The sequence below is a fragment of the Phycodurus eques genome, chromosome 12 (genome assembly GCF_024500275.1).
Source record: "Phycodurus eques isolate BA_2022a chromosome 12, UOR_Pequ_1.1, whole genome shotgun sequence".
In the NCBI taxonomy this organism is placed as follows: Eukaryota; Metazoa; Chordata; class Actinopteri; order Syngnathiformes; family Syngnathidae; genus Phycodurus; species Phycodurus eques.
Genome location: NC_084536.1, coordinates 1,023,174 through 1,039,902, shown reverse-complemented (window position 1 = coordinate 1,039,902; position 16,729 = coordinate 1,023,174). Strand labels below are relative to the sequence as shown.

The 16,729-nt window shown below is 47.4% G+C and overlaps 2 protein-coding genes across 4 annotated transcripts in view; one reads left to right on the top strand and one right to left on the bottom strand.

The window, feature by feature from the left end:
- The window catches only part of usp9 (ubiquitin specific peptidase 9), a 60,016-nt gene extending 54,135 nt beyond the window's left edge, over positions 1-5,881 (top strand). For 2 of the 3 annotated variants that reach the window (XM_061691923.1, XM_061691924.1), the window contains exons 45-47: positions 643-672; positions 947-1,045; positions 4,170-5,881. In XM_061691923.1, coding sequence (XP_061547907.1) covers positions 643-672; positions 947-1,045; positions 4,170-4,382 — 342 coding nt within the window. In that variant the 3' untranslated portion in view covers positions 4,383-5,881. The remainder of the gene's footprint in view (positions 1-642; positions 673-946; positions 1,046-4,169) is intronic. The other variant, XM_061691925.1, reaches the window with a different exon arrangement.
- Positions 5,882-10,294: 4,413 nt separating this feature from the next.
- On the bottom strand, positions 10,295-12,551 carry rpl8 (ribosomal protein L8). The gene is made up of 6 exons (XM_061691926.1): positions 12,447-12,551; positions 12,002-12,146; positions 11,791-11,932; positions 10,871-11,089; positions 10,679-10,794; positions 10,295-10,601 (listed from the first exon to the last, which is right to left on the bottom strand). The coding sequence occupies exons 2-6, from the start codon at positions 12,137-12,139 to the stop codon at positions 10,443-10,445; spliced, it is 774 nt and encodes a 257-aa protein (XP_061547910.1). The 5' UTR covers positions 12,140-12,146; positions 12,447-12,551; the 3' UTR covers positions 10,295-10,442.
- Positions 12,552-16,729: the final 4,178 nt, after the last annotated feature.

The window sequence follows — 16,729 nt, the reverse complement described above, 5'->3', positions numbered from 1 at the left end:
TTTAGTATGTTCCTTTTATTGCCATGCTGGTCCCCCAGGTATGGTCTTTATAAAACTATGACATTTTTTTAAAAAAAATAGTTTGCGGACCCCCAAGCTAAGGCTCACGGACCTCAGGGGGTCCGAAGACTCCGGTTTGAGAAACACTCTATTAAATTGTATTGATCACATTATGTTGAGCAGCCAGACCTATTTCCTATGTGCGAGTTCCATTTCCTGTTCTACGGTTACCTTCACACTTTCCCTCGTTGCCAGCACTGTTAGCCTTCTTTGGTGGAAAAACACACTGGCTGAGCTGAAGTCGCACGATCACATCGTGGTGACAGCTAGTTGTCTTTTTTTTTCCCCGCCAGTTGAGCGCCAGATCGTAGCACTGTTGGACTCTAGGTTCCACCGAGTAGCATAAAGAGCCCGAAATCGACACGAATGAAAGCGGAGAATCAAATGCATGCTGGACTATGTCGACGAGGTGGATTTAGTCGCTTAGTGTTCAGCAGCCACATCGAATGGGCTTGATTTATTTATTTATTTTTTGAATATACACTAAGAGTTGTGTGTGAATGTAATTAGTTGCATTTGTTCATGTTGAATTTAAAACAATTCCAGTGGAATGACACGCTTCTTGTAATATTTCATACACAGCTCAAGTGTACTCAGGGAAGCCCAGGGAAGGTCAGTATTCCAGGCACCACAACAAAATACTGGTGGTAATTTTAAAGGTTGCTTACTGGGGTAATAAACTGACCTCCCACACAATATGCTGTATTTCTTCAGACTTGACTAGTCATCTGTGGCCAAAGCTACATATAGAATGATGTCTTCATGAAATAAATATTTGTGTATGTCAGTGCGGAAAGTGCTGAATGGCAATTTGTAAGTTGAGCTGACGTCTGACACGGCTGCATGCAGTCAATATTTGTGTTTCGTCTTGCTGTCCTGCTCGCAGGAGCCGGATGAACAGGAAGCCCCTGACGATCAAGACTCGTCCCCGCCCGAGGACACCTCTTTGTACCCGCATTCTCCTGGAACCGCACAGTTCCAGCAGGTATGCAGCCGAATGAGCACAAATAAACAGGTGGCCAGCCATGAGAAGATCAGCAACAAGTCTCCCGTTTTGAGTAAAAAAAAAAAAAGTCTACAACTACTACCAACTTTTGAACACCAAATCCAACAACTACCAAAAAAAGTCTACCATTTTGAGTAAAAAAGTATTTAGTCAGTGGCCAATTGTGCAAGTTCTTCCACTTAAAAAGATGAGAGAGGCCTGTAATGGCCAGTGAGAGACAAAATGAGAAAAAGAAAAATCCAGAAAATCACAGTCTGATTTTTTAAGAATTTATTAGCAAATTATGTTGGAAATTAAGTATTTGGTCAATAACAAATGTTAATCTCAATACTTTGTTATATACCCTTTGTGGGCAATGACAGAGGTCAAACGTTTTCTGTAAGTTTTCACACACTGTCCTATACCTCACATAGGTGAGGTATAAACCTATGAGAGACAACATGAGAGGAAACAAATCCAGAAAACCATTATTGGTATTGTTCATTAAAACTTGGAGTGGCTTCTTCATGACTTAAACAAAAAAAAAACTTTTTTTTTTTTTCTTGTTTGTGCGACTTGCGTTGGGCCAACATGTGGCTGGATTTCACATGGTGGATAGCATATACAGTGGGTACGGAAAGTTTTCAGACTCCCTTAAATTTTCCACTTTGTTATATTGCAGCCATTTGCTAAAATCATTTGTTCTTTTTTTTCCGCCTCATTAATGTACACACTGCAACCCATATTGACCAAAAAAAAAAAGAGAGAAATTGTTGACATTTTTGCAGATTTATTAAAAAAGAAAAACTGAAATATCACACAGCCATAAGTATTCAGACCCTTTGCTCTGTATTTAGTAGAAGCACCAGTTTGAGCTAGAACAGCCATGAGTCTTTTTGGGAATGATGCAACAAGGTTTTTCACACCTGGATTTGGGGATCCTCTTCCATTCCTACTTGCAGATCCTCTCCAGTTCTGTCAGGTTGGATGGTGGACAGGTCTCTCCAGAGATGCTCAATTGGGTTTAAGTCAGGGCTCTGGCTGGGCCACTCAAGAACAGTCACGGAGTTGTTCTGAAGCCACTCCGTTATGTTAATTGTGTGCTTATGGTCATTTTCTTGTTGGAAAGTGAACTTCGGCCCAGTCTGTGGTCCTGAGCACTCTGGAGAAGGTTTTCGTCCAGGATATCCCCGTACTTGGCCGCATTCATCTTTCCTTCCATTGCAACCAGTCGTCCTGTCCCGGCAGCTGAAAAACACCCCCGCAGCATGATGCTGCCACCACCATGCTTCACTGTTGGGGACTGTATTGGACACGTGATGAGCAGTGCCTGGTTTTCTCCATACATACCGCTTAGAATTCAGGCCAGAAAGTCTGATCTGGGTCTCATCAGACCAGAGAATCTTATCTCTCACCATCTTGGTTGACTTTCTAGAACGTTCTCCCATCTCCATCTCTGGAGCTCAGCCACACTGATCTTTGGGTTCTTCTTTACCTCTCTCACCGAGGCTCTTCTCCCCCGATCGCTCAGTTTGGCCGGACGGCCAGCTCTCGGAAGGGTTGTGGTCGTCCCAAACGTCTTCCATTTCAGGATGATGGAGGCCACTGTGCTCTTAGGAAAGTAAACCTTGGCCAGATCTGTTCCTTGCCACAATTCTGTCTCCGAGGTCTTCAGGCAGTTCCTTTGACCTCCTGATTCTCATTTGCTCTGACATGCACTGTGAACTGTAAGGTCTTATATAGACAGGGGTGTGGCTTTCCTAATCAAGTCCAATCAGTATAATCAAACACAGCTGGACTCCAATGAAGGTATAGGACCATCTCAAGGATGATCAGAAGAAATGGACAGCACCCGAGTTGAAAATGAGTGTCGGAGCAAAGGGTCTGAATACTTATGGCTGTCATATTTCAGTTTTTCTTTTAATAAATCACCAAAAATTTCAACAATTAAGTTTTTTTTTTTTTCTCAATATGGGGTGCTGTGTGTACATTGAGGAAAAAATGAACTTAAATGATTTTAGAAAATGGCTGCAACATAACTGAAAAATTTAAGGGTGTCTGAATACTTTCCGTACCCACTACGTTATTGTACAATATATAATTAAAAATGTAGTGGTATATTATTATAGTACACAATATTGCATATTCATATCACATACCATACTCATATATACACAAAATTCACGATTTGGTTTATCACGGTTTTATGGTCTGCACAAAATGTCTTCCTTGAAGCTCCGCTGCGACCAAAAAAAATGATAAACTTGGACAAAAACGACAGAGGTGCATCTGTAAGGGATTATTAAGACTGTTAAGATTTGTATTGTTCATACAAGTATGTGAGCTTTTTTGGGGGGATATTTTTGTTTTGTTTTCTTTTTTTTTTTTTCACCTAAAGTGGTAATCGCTAGCACACTGCCTATAGCAATTGCTAAGTGTTATTATTTAGTATTGTTATTATTTAGTATTTTGTTGTCTTAAATTCTGTAAACCGAATTTAAACCATACACTCAGTACCAACATATGCAGTTTAAGCATCAAATTCAATCCCTCGTAAATGAGGATATAATGCATATTAGTTCTAAAACGTGTTGAGGGGGCAATTATTATTCGATTTGATCAAGAGGAGAATCGATTCTAAAAAGCTTCGATAGGGACAAGCCCTTCTTGCGAGCAAGCTCTAACAGTGAGTCGCTCACTCTTGCCACGCTCGTCCGTCGCTTTTCTTCGACATTGATTGAGCTAGCAAAACTCCAAAATATAAGCGAAAACAGAAAGGGTACACAATGACAAAGTAGCAACCGAGCGCATCGCTGGAGCGGCTGAGTGCGATCCGCCTCCCCCAAATGGCCGACCGCGCAGCACAACATGGATAAATGAAACATTCGCACACTGTGAGCGACCATCGGCAATATTTATTCCTTTTTGGATTTGTAAATTGAATTGTTCTAACATTGAGGCGCTTGTAAATCGGGGTTGCACTCTAAATCCTTGTGCCTTCTAATAAATTCCAATAAATATTTATACTTAGCCGGCCACGTTGTTTTGAGCAAGAAAATGTCCATATAATAGAACACATCTTAGCCCTAACACCCCCCCCCCCGACCCGCTCTCTGTCCTCCAGAACAACCACCCTCACGGGCAGCCGTACACCGGCCCCGCCGCGCAGCACATGAACAACCCTCAGCGCCCCGGCCCCGCCTCTGCGCCGACCCCGGGCCCCGCGCAGGCCCCGGCCGCCGGCCCCGTCCCCGGCCCCGGCCCCGGCCCCAGAGCACAAGAGAACTGGGAGAGCGCGGAGGAGCCCGCCCCGGCCCCCGCCCCGCCTAAGGAGTAACACCGCCCTGCCCCGAAGCCCCCTTTGCCGCCGCCTCCCTCCTCTGCTGTGCCTGGAGCCTCTGTGGTCCCGCTCCCCTTCCTCCTCCTCTGCTCTCTCTTTGGTTCTCCCAGCGGGGGGCACCGCAGGAGCGGAGGGAGTGGATTTAAGAGTTCTAAATAAAGAAAAAAACTATTAACCCAGGGCTGGCGATGATGATGAAAGTTGTACATAATATTGTTCGTGTTGGTGACTGTTGGATCGCCCGGTAGCATCACTTGCTGTGCTTCGCTGTTGGGACAAAAATGGATACGGGGAGAATGGGGGGGGGGGGGGGGGGGGGGGGGGCCATGGTCATCGGCCACGTTCCGCGGTAAGAGTTTGTTCCAGATGGGGGACGATTCAAAGGTCATTCAACTGTAGATGACGAAGGACGCGTTTATCTTCACCATTTTGTTGTTGTTCTTGGTTAGCTCCCTGGGTGTCGAGTTTGTTTGGCCGTCAGGTGAACTTTGCCGCTGTTTGACGTGAAAATACAGGAATGCAACATTTGGCCGGAGAATCATTGCCTTTTTATGTTTTTCTTTTTTATTTTGTTTTCAGTCAATATGCTGTAACATTTAGCATGGCTTCTCACCACATTTGTGTCATCCAAGGGAAGACGTTCATGACAACCTGAAGCTGTTCTTACTCCACATCTCCACAGGGGGGCGCTACTCCTTTTTTTTGTCCCCATCTACAGCAAGGGCAATATTTTTGAACCAATGTATGACTAAGTGGCTTTCAATTGCACATATAATCCTTCACATTTGGCAGTGGAGTTTCGCAGGTGGGACAGCTTACATTTAATCACCCCCCCCCCCCCCCCCCGGAAAAAAAAAAAAAACATGCTACACTTGCTGCACCGCCGACCATCTTTGTGGTTTATCATAGGATGCGTGGTTTAGCTTCCGTCGAGCGCCCCCAAGTTTTGAGACCCGCTTCCCATTCACTCGCCATCTCGCTTGGTGGCCACAAGGGGGCGCCACGGCGCGCGGTGTTTAGGAATAGCTGGTTAGTCCCATTGCAACTAACTTGTGATTCTGTAGTAAAAGGTAAACATCAGTAAATACTGTATTTAATTGGTAACTTGAATACGTTTTTTTCCCGTTTTTTTTTTTTGTCTAAAACATACCAAATACTCCTGCAAATGAAAATATTCTGCCCACCGTATTATATTTAAATATTTTGCTCTTATTTTATAGAATTTATTTTGTTGTATTTCACTAAAAAAAATAGAATTTGGTTTAAAAGGAACATTTTTGTCCTTTTGTTATTTTTAAAGAAGATATTGACTGTACAGAGTTCTAATCTGCGCCCTGTTTTTTGCCGACTTTTGTTTTGGCCATGGTGTGACGTTGAATTCTGGAGCTACAGTCGCGATGTGGACTTTCACTTTGTGAGGTTTTTTTTTGTGCACAGAAATATAACAAAACAAAAAAAAGCATTGCGCCCTTAGCAAATAAAGAACTTGGAATCTTTGTCTGTGTCATGTTTACTTGCGCATAGAGAGCCATCAAATCATCCATCCATCCATTTTTTGAGCCGCTTCTCCTCACTAGGGTCGCGGGCGTGCTGGAGCCTATCCCAGCTGTCATCGGGCAGGAGGCGGGGTGCACCCTTAACTGGTTGCCAGCCAATCGCAGGGCACATACAAACAAACAACCAGTCGCTCTCACATTCACATCTACGGGCAATTTAAAGTCTCCAATTTATGCATGTTTTTGGGATGTGGGAGGAAAGCGGAGTGCCCGGAGAAAACCCACACAGGCACGGGTAGAACATGCAAACTCCACACAGGCGGGGCCGGGATTTGAGCCCCGGTCCTCAGAACTGTGAGGCTGACGCTCTAACCAGTCGTCCACCGTGCCGCCCCATTAAATCATTGGCTGCTCCAAAAAAAAAAAAAAGGGAAACTTGAAATCCCTTTTTTTTTTTTTTATACGAGTATTTACTCGTATAAAAAAAACAGACATTGGCCTCTTTAAAAAAATAAAAAATAAATAAATAAATCCAAGGGGTTCCAAAATGTTCACATTTTAGACCCCTTAAAAAAGGTAGTGCTCTTTGCTGTTGTGTACTACCACAATATGAACCTCAAATATACTTTAAGGACACTCAATGTATTTTATTATATTTTAAGTACATTATTTACTTCAACTCATTGGCCTCTCTAGAAAAAGCAGATCTGGTATTAAGGATGTTCGATACCCCCCCAAACTCACCAGTCACTCGCGTGTTCACAGATGCTCTACCAATTCTGCTAGTATTTTGATAAATGTTTCAATGAACATAATGACAGCTAATTGTGAACAAAGACTTTTCTTTCTGACGCATGATGATTCGCTGATGTGTCGAATTGTGCAGTGTAGCGCCAACTACTGGCAAAGCGAACTTACTGGATGTCAGATTTTTTTGCTTTCGATGTCGGTGGCTGGTATCGGTAGCCTTTACTACTGCCCGATACTTTGAAAAAAGATGGTATCGGCCTGATACCGATACCTGGCACCGCATTTACAAAAACTGTGAGACTCAATGGCATTTCCTGTTGCAAACTAAAAACTTGAACATGTACAGTGTTTTGAGCATTTAATCTAGTCACGGTGGCACTGAAGACTAAATTGTCCGAAGGTGTGAATGGTCGTTTGGCTATTTGTGCGCTGCGATTGGCTGGTGACCAGTTGAGGGTGTGCCAATCTCTTGCCCAAGTCATCTGAGATGGGCGACAGCACACCCGCGACCTAAAAAGAGGTTACGCAGGAGAGACAATTTCTGGATGAGATAGTGTTTCAGCAAATCTGGCGGCACGTAGAACAAGTGGTTAGCACGTCCGCCTCACATTTCTCTGGTTGGGGGATTGAGTCCTGGCTTCCTGTGTGGGGTTAGCATGTTCTCCACAACCGTCCACGTTAGCTTCATTGCAGGCTAATATTTGACATGCAGTTATTGGCCAGGCCATAAAACAAAAAGTATTGGATGTGTTACCCTACTTACCAAAATGAAGACATCTCAAAATGTGGGGTAGTTTGCTGCTGCCTACGACCCTAAACTTTCATATCCAATAATAAATAATAATAAAATAAAAGGGGGGGAATCAAACAAAAAGTGCTAGAGGACTCTGCATCTTTTTCCACCATTGTAAAAGAGAAAAGATTACCAGATAACTAGCAACCCTTTATTGCTCAGTGACTGTTTTTTTTTTTTTTTTTTATCAATGTCTTTCTGTCTCCAAAGCGTTCTCTGTCAATCGACCGTCTGTTGTCGTACTCGAGCGGCTCCAACGACCGGAGACAAATTCCTTGTGTGTTTTTCGAACATACTTGGCAAATAAAGATGATTCTGAAATGTCGTAATGGCCACTTTCATCTATTTGTTGGCTATTCAAAAGAAACGTTTGGACCACATTTAACAATCAGACGCTTCACTCAAATGCACAGCCATTAGCTGCGGCAAATGACCACAAACTTGTATTTGAAATCTCATATTTGTCATTGGCCTCGACAAACAAAAAGGTTTTACCGGACGTATTTATCAAAAGTTTGCTGCTGCATAGATTATAAATTTGAATACAGATTTTATCGACAGCTAAGTCATTGGCCTCTCAATAATCTAAGGCAACTTCGACCGAAATTATGGACGCCGACATCAAATTTGAACTGGAAATAGATTTTTCATATCTATATCAAGTCATGGTCTCTAATAATGGTAATAATGGCTCCGTTTTTATACACATGGTAATATTTTTAATAACCTTTTCATTTTGAGACCTTCAAATTCAGTCATTTGCAAAATTAACTTTGAAATACACTTTCAGAATGTGTTCAACCTTTTACAGCCTACACCATGTGCACAGCTATTAGGCAAATCTCATTTTTTAGGATTATTTGTATCAATCACCAACCACAGTGCTTTAGATTAATGCAAAACTTTAATAAACCTCAAACAAGAAGGTTTAAGAAAGTAAAAGTGAGGTTTAGGCTTGCTTCGGAGAATATCAATATGAGTGCAATTATTAGGCAACTATTTGTGTGCAGAATTATTACGCAATCCCCATCTCACTTTTTTATTTTCATTTGTTTAAGTGAGAATTATAAACAACTCAAAACTTTTCACCAGAAATGCATAGAAAGAGATGCATAAAAAAGTGACCAATATAGCCAACCTTCTTTTCAATAACGGTAATGATAAGCCTTCCATCCATGGGTTGATTCTGTCAGTTTCTTGAGTTGTAGTGGATCAAGTTTTTGTGCAGCAGAAACCACAGCCTCCCAGAGGCGTATTGTTTTCCTTCACTCTATATCTCCCGTTTGAGAAGTGGCCACAAGTTCTCAATTGGGTTCAGGTCAGGTGAGGAAGGGGGCCATGTCGTCACTTTTTCCTTCTTTCAAAGCCTTTGCTGGCCGGACACGCAGACGAAACCATCGCCAGACTTCTTCCTGTACCACTGTTTGGGAGTTCATTTCGAGCCCATCTTCAAGCTGAGAAGGTCCAACCAGCTCAGCTTTCATAATAGCAGCCCCATCAAGAGTCACACATTTGATGGGTCCACGAAGCCTTTGAGAAATCAGTCTTCAGACCTTTCTCGGCCCAGTCGTGCGTGTTGCTCAGCGGTGGTCTTTGGTCAGCTTTTCTTACCTCGGTCATGTTTCTGCATATCTTGTACTTGGAGGTATGCCAGGCAGCTTGCAGTTCTAAAATATGCCAGAACTTCAACATTATGGCTTTCCCGGTAGCTTCACAAATCCTTGGCAGTTCATTTGCATCTTCTTCTTGAGATTCTTGAAACCCTGTTGACCGTTCACAACAAAACTTTTGATGGGTCTGTGATCACGCCCCAAAATCTTTATTTCAGGAGTGCTGCATCCCTCTCAGACTTTTTAACCCTAACCCTTAAAAGGTAATGTGGGTCCCCCTTCCCATGGGCTCACCGCCTGTGGGAGGGGCTATAGGGGTCAGGTGCAGTGCGAGCTTTGCATCCCTGCTTTTTGCAGAGGATGCGGTTCTCCAGGCTTCATCAAGCAGCGACCTCCAACTCTCACTGGAGCAGTGATGAGAATCAGCTCCTTCAAATCCGAGACCGTGGTCCTCACTTGGAAAAGGGCGGCGTGCCCTCTCCGGGTCGGGGATGAGATCCTGCCCCGAGTGGAGGAATTCAAGTATCTCGGGGTCTCGATCACGAGCGAGGGAAGAACGGAACGGGAGATCGACAGGCGGATGGGTGCGGCGTCCGCAGCGATGCGGACTTCGTATCGGTCCGTCGTGGTGAAGAAGGAGCTGAGCCGAAAGGCCGAGCTCTCGATTTACCGGTCGATCTCCGTTCCTCCCCTCACCGATGGTCACGAGCCGCGGGTCGTGACCCGAAGAACGAGATCCCGGATACGAGCGGCTCGAATGAGTTTCCTCCGCGGGGTGTCCGGGATCTCCCTTAGCGGTAGGGCGAGAAGCTCGGTCATCCGGGAGGATCTCGGAGGAGAGCCGCTGCTCCTCCGCGCCGATTGGAGCCAGATGAGGTGGCTGGGGCATACGTTTAGGATGCCTCCTCGGGATGAAGTGTCTGGGGAGAGGGAAGTCTGGACGTCCCTGCTCAAGCTGCTGCCCTCGCGACCAGACCTCAGATAAGCGGCAGAAAATGGATGGATGGACGGAAGGCGTCGTTTAAGTGTTTTGTTTGGGCCGATAGAAAGCTGCCTAAAAATTCGGCCCACCTTTATATCGGGCGTTTGGTGATCTGGAGGAAATGTTCAAGAAATTCACAACGTGGTCCAAATTCTCACGTGCTTAAAAATTCTGCACAAAGTGTCCAGTTGAACAATTGGGTTAGCCAAGACTTTTCTTCAAATGCTTTTCAGTGTCGGCGTCCTGGAAACAAGCAGTCACCAGCTGTGTACAACGTGAACTTTTGCAAAAGGTTGCTTTATTGACTTCCACGCGTGTTACACAAAGCACCGGTCGAGGAAATCCTAGTTGAAGTGTACGCAAACGGACAAAAACAGAAAACTTTGTTTTGGAACACTTTTTGTTTTATTTCGAGCGCGGTCCGACTCAGTTCTCCTTCTCCTGGACGGTCTTGGTTCCGCGCAGCCTGCCGGTACGACGGGCAGCGATAAGACCGACCTTGCGACCGGCGGGCGCGTCCCTCCTGATGGTGGAGGGCTTGCCGATGTGCTGATGGTTGCCGCCGCCGAAGGGATGCTCGACGGGCTGCGGGCGGAAGCGAACGTAGGCGTGAGCGCCAGTCGGAAGCGGAGCGCGACGGCGGGCGCGCGTACGACACTTACGTTCATGGCCACGCCGCGGACGCGAGGCCAGCAGTTCCTCTTGGCCTTGTACTTGTGGTAGGCGCGACCCGCCTTCAGGATGGGCTTGTCGATTCGACCGCCGCCAGCGACCACACCTTTGGGAAAATACAAACAAAAGATCCATCACGCGAGCACGTAAGACGGCGGCGGCGGCGGCGTCGTCACCCTCACCGACGACGGCTCTGTTGGCCGAGGAGATGACCTTCTTTGAGCCCGACGGCAGCTTGACTCGGGACTTCTTGGTCTCCGGGTTGTGCGAGATGACGGTGGCGTAGTTTCCGGAGGCGCGCGCCAGCTTGCCCCTGTCGCCGGGCTTCTCCTCCAGGCAGCAGATGATGGTGCCCTCGGGCATGGTGCCCACGGGAAGGACGTTGCCGATGTTCAGCTGAGCTGCCGGGCGGAAGAAAACGGAAATCCTCAAACGCGTACGGACCCGGTCGAGAAGCCGTCCAAACTTTGACTTTTGGTACGGCTCCACTTCCTCTTTTTTGTTGTATTTCGCAAGCTCAAACTCTTTTAAAACCCGAACCCGTTGTTTGATGTGCCAACTAAGTTGGCAAAGCTTTTGGGTTCCCTCGAGAGGACCCCAACGGCAGCCAACCAACTACAACGGTACACCCCGAAACGCCATCAATATAATAGATAGATAGATATTACTGCCTTGGAATATTTTTTTATTCTTTTATTCTAGATGAGACAGTTTTATTTTCTAAACAATTATACTACATTATTGAAAAATGACATTTTGTTCTGCTCATGCAGGGATGTCCAAAATCGCTCGCGAGCATCTCATTGGCCCAAAAATAATGTTTGGAGGAGCAACTGTTTCAGTAGTACGTTAGTTATATTGCCGTCCCTATTAAGAGACGTTAACAAATGATGGCGAATGGGTTTTTCGGACCCGACCAAGAAGCCAGTCCGGACATCGCTGAGCAGTGTGCCGCCTAAAAGGTTCTCATGTCACCACTACGTGGGTCCCCAAAAATTGCTCAACTATTCCAGCAGTTTGCGAAAACGATGTGTAATATCCAAACTATGCCTGGGCTCGTCACGGAGAACTCGCGAGAGCGACCCCGCGCCGCCGTTCTTACCCTTCTTGCCGCAGTAGATGAACTGGCCCGTGTGGATGCCTTCGGCGGCGATGAACAGCTCGGTCCTCTTCTTGAAGCGGTACGGGTCGCGGAAGGCCACCTTGGCCAGAGGGGCCCCGCGGCCGGGGTCGTGGATGATATCCTGGGGGATGGGGGAGAGCGAGCGTCACTTGACCATCGGGAAGAAAGCGTTCCAGACGAACCGTCGCACCTTGACGATCCCCTTGATGTAGCCGTGGCGTTCGGCGAAGTCAATGTGGCGGAGTTTAGCGGCACCTTTCCTGTGCTTGACGTGGGCTTTAAACACGGAGCCGGCGCCCTTTCGCTGTCCCCTGATCACGCGTCCCATCGTGGAACTGAAAGGACCATTGGAAAACAGGGGCTGACACCAAACTCGAGCAAACGTGGCGCTTTCCAACACATCATCACTTCCGACGCGCGGCTGCTAGCAAACGAGCTCGCTCAAACTCGCGCTACGCCGCGTCACCCCGAGACCGCAAACATCCGCTTTCGGGGCTACGGGTGCACAATAATCACTCTGCCACGTCCGCGAAAGTGTCCGGTATCTTCCTCAATATTTCTTTCAAGTGGATGACTGAATTAAATGGCCTTTTGAAGCGGATTAGAAACCGGCGGCGATTGAGAAGCGCTCCTACCTGAACTCCGTCGACGGAAAGAGGAAGTGGCGAGCCCGAGCCGAGGTTTTCTTCCGGAGGAATCGGCGAAGGGGGCTTGTGGGAAATGTAGGCACCTTCCCGCAGCCTTTCGTCCTCGTGCTTGGGCTTTTGGGAGCTCCGGGAGGGAAATACGTATCTGTTGAAATCACTAATAGGTTAAGTGGTTGCGGAATAATCGCAATCAGAGTACGAAGTACACGTGTATTATGAAATGATATGACCCGGAAAGAGGGGAAGGAGGACACCGGCCGATCCGAGTGATCGATTGTCACCGATGCTGATTCGATTCAATGCACTCACTGTAGTGGTCTCGCCACGCCGCACTATTTGCATATACCGGCCACTCGTGCCAGAGTCGCATCTGCTCCATTTGCACACGGATCGAGGAGTATCTGGAACATTTGCACGACCGACATTGTCCCAGATGATCGCACGACTCGTCACTTTAAACCGCATCCGCTCCTTGAAGTCTCGGCGCCCTTTGCACAATGCTCATTGCAATATGAGTCGTTCGAACTTGCTCTAAGTGCTAGAGGACTCTGCAGCTTTTTGCACAATTGTTTTTTATCAATGTCTTTATGTCTCCAAAGTGTTCTGTAAATTGACCGTCTGTCGTACTAGAGCGGCTCCAACGACCGGAGACAAATTCCTTGTGTGTTTTGGACATACTTGGCAAAGAAAGATGATTCTGATTCTGATATGTTGGCTCTTCGGGATTTTGCCGTGGAACTTTCCTATCCGATATTTGCCGGAAATCTTCAAAAATGCTCCGTCGGTAGACCTCGACGCAACCTTCAATCCGCTTTTAGCCTCGCTTTCCCCCGAGCGACCGTCCTTCACGGCAGCGATATCTCAGTTTACCGACACTTTGCGGAGACGCTTGGCGTCGGTTCGGAAAGGTAACGCTCGGTCGGGCCTTTTCCACAATAAGGGAAATGTCGAGGTTCGGAGATTTGACCTTCCTAAGAGGCCAAAAAGTGCTCAGTGAGAGGCTCGGCTTCCACCCTGAAAGGGAACCCCCCCCCCCCCCCCCCCCCCCCCCCCCCCCCCCCCCCCCCCCCGTCTGCGGTCCCTTCCTAAGGTATCTTTTTTGGGGGGGGAATGGGATTTTGAGCTTTTTCTCGCCCGATTGGGGGTTTTCGATGAGGGCGGGATGTCGTCAATCATTGCCAGCCGTGGGCCTGCGAAGCCTTTGGAGACAAATCGGAATCAGAATCATCTTTATTTGCCAAGTGTGTCCAAAGAACACACGAGGAATTTGTCTCCGGTCGTCGGAGCCGCTCTACTACGACAACAGAAAGTCAATGGACAGAGAACACTTTGGAGACAGAAAGACATTTAAAAAAAAAAAAAAAAACAGTCACTGAGCAGTAAAGGGTTGCTCGCTATCTGGTAATGCCGGTACATTTATTCTTATTTTTTTGACAATTGTGCAAAAAGATGCAGAGTCCTCCAGCACTTAGAGAAGTTCGAAAGACTGACATTGCAATGGTCCGGCGCAATGACCGTCGTGCGAAGGGCGCCGAGACTTCAAGGAGCGGATGCGGTTTCGAGTGACGGGTAGCGCGATCGTCTGGGACCATGTCGATTGTGCAAATGTTGCAGATACTCCTCGATCGGTTAGCAAATGGTGCAGATGCTACTCTGGCGTGAGTGGCCGGTATCGGTCAACAGCAGATATGCGAATCGTGCAGGGCGGCGACACGACTACGGCGAGTGCACGAGTCATCTATAATTGGCCCCGCAGAAATGGGACAACAAACTCAAGACAAAAAAATCAACTTGACGACGTCGGTCGATGACGGGCGACGGTCGGCTCGGTGTTGGGCGCAGGCCACAAATGTAATCCGATACAGGTCATACATAAAATAATATACAACATGATACATATGAAATGTGTCACATCCATAAAAACTGTCAAAATATAGTAAAATGATGTTGGTGTATTTCTTTATGAAACACTTTCATGATTGGTATGACAAAATTAATCGTGTTAATATCAATTCTTATTTTTTACACATTTCAATTGTGTCCAAAAAATAACATGAATGTGTAAAATAAATGCTAACATTGGAAATCCCTTTTCTGTAGCGGGTCGCGGGCGTGCCGGAGCCCATCCCAGCCATCTCGGGGCGAGAGGCGGGGTCCGCCCTGAACTGGTCGCCAGCCAATCGCAGGGCACATATAGACAAACAACCATTCACACCTATACGGGCAATCAAGTCTTCAATGAACCTACCGTGCGTGTGGGAGGAAAGCGGAGAAAAACCACGCAGGCCCGGGAAGAACACGCAAACGCCACACAGGCGGGGCCACATTTGAACCCCGGCCCTCAGAACTGCGAGGCAGACGCGCCAACCGGTCGCCCACCGTGCCGCCAGCCCAAAACAGTCAACTTCCATTTGAAGCGTCTCTTTTTCTTATCTGCTATAGAGTACATACAATTATGTTCTTAAAATTGATGACGGTATGTACAGCAAACGCTCGAACCAACATTCAGTGTGAATAGAAAACATTGCTTTTGTTTGTTCAAAAAGACGTGTTACATAAGAGTTTTCTTCGCCACACGCCCACATTGAGAATGTGGCTCAACCCGCCAATAACAATCTGCAGCTTTTCGGCCCGCTTGTGTGTGACTGCGTGGCTTTCGCATACGAACTCGTTCAACGTCGGATGATGTCTGCATGCAATTAGCCTCGTCGTTCACATTGTGAGTGAAACGAAGCCTCGCTAGGACTCGAAATGAATGCTCGTAGATGACTGCAGATCCATCCATCCATCCATCCATTTCCTTCACCGCTTCTCCTCACGCGGGTCGCGGGCGTGCCGGAGCCCATCGCAGCTATCTTCGGGCGAGAGGCGGGCTACGCCCCGAACCGGTCGCCGGCCAATCGCAGGGCACACCGAAACGAACAGCCATTGGCACTCACGTTCACGCCTACGGGCAATTTAGAGTCTTCAATCAACCTACCACGCATGTTTTGTGCCCGGAGAAAAGCCACCCAGGCGCGGGGAGAACATGCAAATTCTACACGGGCGGGGCCGGGCTTCGAACCCCGGTCCTCAGAACTGTGAGGCGGATGCGCCAACCAGTCGTCCAACGTGCCGGCTGACCCAAGCTCCTATCCTCCTCCTTTCGATGTTTCTGTATTTTTTGGGATCGATGAATTGAGCACATGTCCACGACTGTGCCTTTCTGTGACTCTTACAGTCTCTCTGCATCGATGTTAGAAGCTGCTGATGACACAGTGGCCACTTCTGTCTGAGAACATCCTGTTTGCAAGCTCGCAATTGGGAAGTTCGGTGTCGTCTCGGTTTCATCGTGTCAAAAAGTGAACATCGCGATAAAGAGGACCGTTTCAAGAACAATTCTAATTGAAGCAGAAAATGTGTTGGTCGAATCACGGATCAAAAAGCTTTTTTTCCCTGCGGCGAGTTGTGCAAAAAGTACTGGAACATTGGACAGTTGGACGTGTGCATTCAAAAGTTTAGAGAAGGTTACATTTGTTGATATATTACGCAGCCGAGCTTCCTGGGCAACCGGCGACTTCCCGCAGAGTCTAGACGGCAGCCGAGGAAGGTCGGCGACGCCGGGGAGACGGCCGGCGGCCGTACCTGTGACGGAAATCGCAAGAGGGCACCGAGCGAGCTACGGGAGTGAAAAGCGAGCAATACTCCCACCCGGAGTCTCTCGAGAGATTAAGATTCCGGGACAGATTTCACCGTGACGACAAGGACACCAACGCAGACGCAGGGAAGGCTCAGACGAAAAATCTCGAGCGGGAGGAGCGTGGAGAGGCCCGAGCCAGACGCCGCGGTTAAGGGTCCCGACACCCAGCGGACTCTCTTCCGGGCCGTTACAAATGAGTTGTGTTTTGCAACTGGTTAACATGTGAAGCTTATCGTGCATATTAGGTTTAATCCGCAATGTTCGCCCCAAAGCCCAGTCCCCTTTTGACAGTAGTCGATGTGTATACAGTACGGAGCAGATTGACAGACAGACAATCAAACAGAGGTCCTGGCACTCACTTGGGTACTGAACATGGAAAAAGCCCGTGAGGCCGTATTTAATGGTCCCGTTCAATAAAGGCGTTTGACATTTACACATGTGGAGTGCCCGGAACTGGAGTGCTTTCCGACCTCTTCGGATGACTCCCGAACCCTTCCGGATACAGGGACGCCAGCCGCGCATCGCTCCCTCTTTCTTGTACGCTTTGGGGCTCGGAGCGGTCGCGGTGGGGCGTCTCTCGGTTGCGCTCGCG

What these genes read in the sequence shown, in the direction of transcription:
- rpl8 (XM_061691926.1), bottom strand. Translation starts at nt 12,139, where the DNA reads ATGGGACGCGTGATCAGGGGACAGCGAAAGGGCGCCGGCTCCGTGTTT. An exon ending in ACATCAAGGGGATCGTCAAG is followed by an intron (nt 11,933 to 12,001) that starts GTGCGACGGTTC and finishes CCCATCCCCCAG; the next exon opens with GATATCATCCACGACCCCGG. An exon ending in GGCCAACAGAGCCGTCGTCG is followed by an intron (nt 10,795 to 10,870) that starts GTGAGGGTGACG and finishes ATTTTCCCAAAG; the next exon opens with GTGTGGTCGCTGGCGGCGGT.